This window comes from Amblyomma americanum, chromosome 4 (genome assembly GCF_052857255.1).
Source record: "Amblyomma americanum isolate KBUSLIRL-KWMA chromosome 4, ASM5285725v1, whole genome shotgun sequence".
NCBI classification, from domain to species: domain Eukaryota; kingdom Metazoa; phylum Arthropoda; class Arachnida; order Ixodida; family Ixodidae; genus Amblyomma; species Amblyomma americanum.
Window position 1 is genome coordinate 93,664,055 of NC_135500.1, and position 7,826 is coordinate 93,671,880.

General features: G+C 47.5%; 1 protein-coding gene across 1 annotated transcript; it reads right to left on the reverse strand.

The window, feature by feature from the left end:
- Positions 1–418: 418 nt before the first annotated feature.
- Positions 419–5,961, reverse strand: LOC144129673 (endothelin-converting enzyme 2-like). The gene is made up of 2 exons (XM_077663778.1): positions 5,740–5,961; positions 419–2,897 (listed from the first exon to the last, which is right to left on the reverse strand). The coding sequence occupies exons 1-2, from the start codon at positions 5,959–5,961 to the stop codon at positions 720–722; spliced, it is 2,400 nt and encodes a 799-aa protein (XP_077519904.1). The 3' UTR covers positions 419–719.
- Between the last annotated feature and the right edge of the window lie 1,865 nt (positions 5,962–7,826).

The window sequence follows — 7,826 nt, forward strand, 5'->3', positions numbered from 1 at the left end:
GTTGATGAGAAAACCGATGAACATAAGGTATGACTGCAATATTTTTCTTTTTCTCCTCAGAACCCTTAAGAAGTGACCTATTGAACTCTTACTTTTTTGAGCACCTTGCTAGAAGCTAGAAACAGCACGTCCTCTGGAAATCCAGCCAATCTTAGTCTGTTCACTTGCTCGCAGAAACTTTCCTTCATTTCGTGGTTGGTTTTATTCCACTTGGTTTTATTCCACTTGGTTTTATTCCACTTCAAATTCATTCCGATTCTGTTTCACACTTTAATTCCCGCTATGTCCTCAGCTGTCGTTGGAATCAGAGAAGACTGGGGAATGGCAAAAATGGAATAGAATCGGAAGAAATTAATTGCGTTATAGCCTTATAGGCAGCTCCTAATCTTCCGTCCCGCTTATTCTACTGCTGTCTTGAAACCAAATTACCAGTCTAAGGCATCTAATGCAATACAAATACAGAGGCATATCGAGAGCTCATAACACTTTAAGGTGAGAAATGTTGCACGCAACTGGTTACACTGGCCGATATGAAAGAAAACGCTGTTAAATACCATTCAATAAATGCAAATATTCAAGTAAGGTCGATGATTTGTGTTACAGAGTACTGTCCTGTTCGCTTCAATCATAAAATCGAATTCTGGCTGCAATAAACAGTACGGTATAAAAGGGGTGTCCTCAGTTATAGCCTAGCAGCATAATAGTGGCATATTACGCAATTACAAACTGTTCCCTGCACCAGTGGAGAAGGCACTGGGACACTGAACTTCGGGCCTCATGGGCGAACCGCGAGGGCAGGAAAAGGTCTTGGCGAAGTTAGCGTCATGTCTTAATGGCAGGTTGCAATAAGCCTCCGCCACATCGATGCCTTCCCCACAGGACCACAGACAGCCGAAGACGAAAAATAACGCCGGCTCCGGCAAGTCCGAAAAATCATCGAGAACCGTCGTGTTGCCTCTGTATTGCGTCTGACCACGGTAAGCTTCCCAGAGGGCTGCCCAGGACAGCATCGCAGCACGGGCGCCTTTCATGATTGCGCTCGCGTCACGAAGGTTGTGTTCCAACGAAGCTGCCATACAGTGCCACATGTCTTCTGTTTCGGTAAGCACTGCCGTCTTGCAAACTTTTCTGTTGAGCACAAATTCAGAAAGAAGTTTGCCGATTAAGCGGGACCCTATTCCGGCGAGCTTGATGGCTTTAGGCGCACTCAATGCGTACCATGGCGAATCAAGGTAACTGGCTTCCAGAGGCTCACTCCACGCATGGCTGGGACCCATGAGGATGGCATCAGCGAAAATCTCCAGCCTCTCAAGGCCGTCATTCAGTGCGAACGTTGATGATGCCGTGCTTATCCAATTACTCACCGCGCTGAGCTTCATGTCAGGGTAGCGCGCGTACCTCTCCTCGAAGTGTTCAGGACTCGAGCGTCTGAAGAGGCGTGTGTATGCTTCTGCTGCCCACGCAACGGCGTCACTTGTGCAGTTGATCTTCAGCTTCGGTGATTTGGTACGCGAAAAAATGTGGGTAAGAGACAAACCGACATCTTGCATCAGCCTGCCGATGTCTTCTCTTACTTCCGTCGTGACGACGTCGCTCAGATAAGGGTACTGGAGGGCGTAATGAAAGATGCGGTCGCTGTTGGCAAAGCAGAGCGCCCTGTGACTCTCCAGAACATCAGAACCTGGCCGTTCAACTGCTATGATGCGCCCGCTGGCGAACGGAATCAGTGCTTGGACACATAGCCAGTCGTAGAGCTCTGCGAAGTCGGTCTCACCGAGTTCTTTATTGAGTGCGAACACCGTCTGAATGTACCGCCTGCCGCGCACTATGACTGGGTATTGGCCGTCCATCGAAATATTGAGGTACTGTTGCAATACCTGCAGCCAGCGATCTGTCGAAACGTTTGGCGTCATGTGCTGAAAACTCGCTATGTTGGTAAGCCAGGTGTCTTTTCTTCTGGAGTCACGATTGAACACTGAAGCACTCAGGAACGATATCAGCACTGATTCTAACCGTTTTATGTTGTTGAATCTATCTACGAAGTTGGATTGATCGTCGATCGCTGAGAAACTGTCGTAAACTGCACGGATGTACTCCTCGTATCGCTCGAACGTCAAATTGTTTATGTGTCGCCTGGTCGCCTCCAGCATTGTGACAACGTTGCCTGGCCTTCTGATGACGATCGGTCGATAGACTGCGCGCTCCACAGTAAATCCCAGAAGGACAGGTATCTTTATAACCTGCGACATGTAGAGCATGCGTTCGAGGACGTCCGTAGATGATGTGTTTTCCGCGGCATCATAAGGCCACGTGATGCCGCCGTCTACCAGAACTTTTCGGACGTCAGCGGACTGGTCGTTTGACGCTGCAACGATGTCGTCGCATGCAACTAAGTGCCTCGCGGCCTTTTGCACAGCCGTCTGCTTCTTGGGCGCGGAATCGAAAGGAATGCGGACAAGCTTGGCACGTCGGGTGACGTTGTCAAAAAAGGCCGAGGCAAGGACTTGAGTGATGGTCTGCCCCGGGTGTGTCCGATACCACGAGCCGCACACGTGCGCGTGGAAGTTGTCGCATGGTGGGACTCCATCGTCCAGAGAGTCCCTGAGCAACGCACTCATCCGGCGGCAAGCCTCGTCGCCGCATCGGGCGACTAGTAGCGACTCGGTGCCCTGGACTTTGAGACGCCGATGGATGACGCCATCCCTAGCTGCACTCCTGGCGAGCAGCCTTGCTGACAGAATGGCCAACACTGCGCCAACGACGAACACGACTGATGTGACCAGCAGGCAAGTTCTGCCCGGGCTCCGCTGCGCCATGCGGTGCAGCGAAGTAGTGGCCTGGGTCCGTCGCAATCCACATCCACCTGTGCTCAGCGAAGTCTTCTCGGCACACATACCCTGAAAAAGAGAGAAATAAGAACATGGAATGGCTTTGAGCGATGGGGTAGCTTTTAATTTTTAATGGAATAAAATCCAGGAGCCATTAAAAGTAATGAATGCAGAGACAAAAGCTCTGTGGCTCGATTCCGCCTGTGGAATTCTCAGCATTATCAGCAGGGGCTTAAAGCAGCAGCTAGTAGTACAGACAAGTCTTCAGAGCGGTTTGAACCGCGATAATAAAATTTTGATTATTTTCGGTAGTTGTTGCATAAGCTCCGCTGGACGGCCGAGTCATCCCAAGAGTGGGAAGGCTAACTTCCCATTGTGCCTCCAGGAGCTAGGGTGAAATGCGTAAGTAAAGCGGTTTCGTCATTCATAGCATGTTCTGCTACCACTTCGGCGCTTGCCTTCGCCTTGGTTTCGGTTGCTTCTACTTTCAGCTTTAACTTCCAGTGTTCCACGAGGCCCTCCTAAACATTGCAGGTTACTCACCTAAGCACAGTGATATCGCACTCAATGGTTGACCCAAAACTGACTTTCATCTGTTTTCCAATGCTGATATTATTTATGGCAGAAGACACGCGTGTGCTGTGTGCTGATGCGATCACGCCAGGTAAGGGCCATGTGGGGACATGGATGGGTGGGGTCTATCATGGTATGTATCATAGCACTCTCTATCATAGTTCATGTGTGCGAGTGGGAAGGGGGTGGGGGAGTGAGCCTCGCAGAACGAGCAATAGTCAATGAAATGCTTTCCATGACGCTGCCCAATCACATATCCAAAGTTTTGTTATCGATTCGCCGACACTCAGGCCTTTCTAGGAGTTCCCCTTCCACCAATGCTGCGTTCCAGGTTTATCAAAAAATAACCACCGCGGGATGACAGTCAACGAATTATGATAATGGAAGCTATAAATGATAGAAGTAACATTGAGAGAGACGAAGTGAACAGCGTGAGTTTCGCAACAAATACCAGCAAATGAAATCATAACCGAAATAAAGGGACCTTTACATGAGCGAGACATATGATAAAGATAAAAGAGCCCATGGTAAGGTAAGTTAGGGTAGCAGAGTGGATTCAAAGACGAGAAAACATTAACAGGTGCCGGCAAAGAGTAGAGGTAGGTAGACCACATTAAAAAATTGGCAGGAATATTGTTGTTGGAGCTGGCGCGGGGCAAGGCTAATTGCAGAAGTGTGCGAATATAAGATAGTTTTCAATATCGAACCGAATATCCTTTCACTTGAGTCGCTGGATGAGTAAATTATTGCATGTTCAAAACTATTCGAAACGAATAATTTTAGAATAGTTTCTAATATTCACGAATTTCGTATAAGGCACGCCATAGTTTTCTTGGACGTCTGTTACGATAAAGAGGCCTACTCCTACGCCGCACGTGCATGCTGCCGCGATCGTTCTGATCTGGATGGAGGGCTCAGCGCCGCGATGCGGTCCATTCATGCGGCAGCTTTCATAATGCTAATGCATATCCACCGAGATTTGGCGACGCGGCAGGGCTGAGCAAAGTTTTAGCAAACTCTGTCTCGATGCCCGGTCTCGCAAGCCATGACTCATACGCCGCTCTCAACCATCTCATTGATCGATGTGAGTTAACTTGTTGTCGCCATGAGTAGCAGAAGATAATTTTCCAGCACCTATGACATGACGATCAGAGAGCTGAAATACTGACTTCGTGCAGCGTGCCCCCTAGTGAACACCAGTGTTAAAAATTCTCATACTGCTATAGATCCTTAAACTGTAGCACCGCAGTACAGCATACCCTACAGCGCTTCGCTGTTTCGCTCGGTTAATCGCTGGTAGCGAACATTCGGAAAAGTGTGCGAGTCGTATTCGATTGCGAGTCATCATCATCATCATCATCATCATCATCCTGACTACGGCCGCTACCGGGCAAAGGCCTCTCCCATGTATCTCCAATTAACCCTGTCATTTGCCAGCTGCGCCCACCGTATGCCCGCAAACTTCTAGTCTCATCCGCCCATCTAACTTTCTTCTGACCCTGCTACGCTTGCTTCCTCTTGCCCTTAAAGACCAGCGGTTATCTTGCCTTCACATTACATGCCCTGCCCAAGCCCATTTCTTCCTCTTGATTTCGACTAGGATGTCATTAACATGCGTTTGTTTTCTCACCCACTCGTTTCCGGTCCTTTAACGTTACGCCCATCATTTTTCTTTCCATGGCTCGCTGTGCTGTCCTTAACTTAAGCTGAAACCTCTTCGTATGCCTCCACGTTTCTGCCCCTTAGGTGAGTACCGATAAGGTACAGCTGTTGTGTTATTTTGTTTTCAACAATGCTGATTCTTGGGCTAGTTGGTATTGTTCACTCATAGTGGCAAAGCCTTTAGCGCAAAAAAACGAGGACGTGAGAGGAAGACGGGACAGCGCTGTCCCGTCTTCCTCTCACGTCCTAGTTTTTTTTGCGCTGAAGGCTTTGCATTATGAGTATTTTGTTTTGATGGATATTGGTAAACTGCCATTCACTATCTTAGAGTAGCTGCAATATGCGCTTCACCCCATTCTTATCCTTCTAGTTATTTCCCTGTCATGATCCGAATCAGTTGTCGCTACCTACCCTAAGTAGACGTATACCTTTACGACTTCCAGCACCTATTCACGTTTGATTTGGCTTTGAAAACGAGCTATTCGCATGACCCTTGTCGTTTATAAGTCAGCAGGAAGTGCCTTTGTTTTGCAGTGCTTGCGTGTGGTTTCATGACGTACGCACACGTCACGCGTGCACATGGTTTCAGAGAGACGCATACGTCACGCTGAGGGGACAGGTTGGACTTAAGGCAGGCTATGGAGTTCGCGTGCGGGAGAGTGGGCAGTGCACTCACCGTGTCCTGTTCGTGGTCCACCGGCAAAGGCAGGTCGTTTCGTTCGCCGCCGACCCCTTGGCAGGACCGGCGTCGCTCGGTGGCCCTGCTGACATCCGATGCCGCAGCCCAGGGGTAAGCGTTGCTCAAAGAGGCCGCCTTGTGCGATTGCGCCGGCCGGTGCGACGAGACCCCTGACCAGGCTTCTTCTGCCATGAGCCGGCTTTGCGAGCGCCTGGTCATTGCGACGACTACAAATCGCAGGTCATGACTCCGGGCGACCTCGGGCGAATGCAATGCCTAGGTTGGACAATCGCGTGAGAACGAAGCTATCAGTGATAGAGATTTTTCCTTAAACACGAACGAATAACAGTTGGCACGGCGTAAACTAATTTTCTCACTGCCCGTTAATTTATCTGAGCTGAGCATGAAGAACCAATCACGCCTAAACAACTAACCATATACTGGTAGATCAACTAAGTGGAACGGCGCAAAATTGTGAAAACGCCTTTCAACAACTGCGTCAGGGTTTCTATAGACTCACACACTAACGCTAAGAATGTGCCAAGGGCAGATTTTGTCTAAAATAATTACCGGTGATAACATTCAACTGACTCTTATTGTAACATAAGAGATACCTGTAGAGGAACAAAGGCGATGGGCTATGTTTATGGGGTGTAGGCTTAAAGGCAGCACAGGGCGGCGATCTCTGTGTGAAGGTGAGTGCTTTCATGGAGTGCCCTTCTGACCTGTGCTTCCTATCGGCAGCGACACGTAATGCTACACAATAAATTACCTTCCTTTGCTTGAACCCCGCGCCAGGCTTCCTTGTTTTTATGCTTCCAGCTGTGGTGCATCAGTTGAATGGTTGAACGTCGTCTTCTGGCGTCTTACCGCTCGCGGCGCGTGTACGTATGTGGCGGCAAGGTTGATTAAGATTGAACATCTTTATTTTAATAAACTCAACTCACTTTATTTTTCCAGAAAAAATGACACATCCTGGGGAGATTCCACGTCTAAAAACTGTAACAAAACAACTTGACTGGGTCCACGAACTTCTAAAATGGCAGTAAACGAAGAAACACATATAACTGGATGAACTTGATTTGCACAATATTATTTAAAGCAACGTGAAATTATGAACAGTTAATATTAACATGTTTAACAGATGCGCATAATCAATTTATAAATAGAAAAGCAAGTACAAGCAGACAGAACCTACTGCAAGATGGCAAGTGAAAACAGACAGCGAGAAAAAAAAATTGAACACTCAATATGCATGGGTAATAACAGTTTACAGAGGTACGTACAACCTAGCCATAAACATAGTACATTTTAAGCTCATTTGGTGTAACATTACAGCTAAAATTTGGTATCTGTTAAGAATAGACGGCAAGTTATGTTCAAGTGCTTGTAGTTTATAATTATTTCGAAAGTAAGGTATAGACCAGAGATTGGTGTTTCGAGTGGAGATTTGGTTTCATGAGGAACTTAAAAGTGCAGTGCTTATTAAGAAATCCCTGAAGCCAGGATAAGAAGGGCAAAACGAGCGCACAATTCGCACGAACATGCCTCGGAGAGTGAGAACCTCGCCTTAATGCAGTCGGATAAAACTGCAGCAAAGCGACGTTTCGCATAGATATTGAAGCTGGTACAAACGTAGACGAAGAGTGCCTCTTCTGATCGAACGTCAAGCCTTGCGGCTTTGCCTTGGCTTGCCTTGTTTCGTGGCCATAAATGCGCTTTAATCCAAGGCGCGTGTCCTTCCTTACGTCTTGCGGTTTCAACAGCTTACAGTTAAGACCTTTCTAAAAGTAAATAGTTGAACTTTGTTGTGTTCGCAAACTATTTTTATCTCTTCGCCTCAATTATTTTTTTCGCATTTATTGGTCGAGCTACGAAAGGCTGCAAGTCGTATACGTTCAGTCGCTTCTATCCCCGTTGCTGGTTGATGTGTCTCTCCAGTCATTGTCTATCTCAGTTTGTTTTGATCAAATACAGGGTGTTCCACGTAAATTGAACCAGGGATTAAAAAAAGTGGCGCACTTAGCTAGGTGAAACCAACGACATACTGTTTCACTTCGTGTGGTGCTCCTCAGAATATATAT

Bases quoted from the DNA above. Each gene is read 5' to 3' on its own strand.
- LOC144129673 (XM_077663778.1), bottom strand. From the start codon at position 5,961: ATGACCAGGCGCTCGCAAAGCCGGCTCATGGCAGAAGAAGCCTGGTCA. The intron at 2,898-5,739 runs GTGAGTGCACTG...TCTCTTTTTCAG, and splicing joins TGGACCACGAACAGGACACG to GGTATGTGTGCCGAGAAGAC.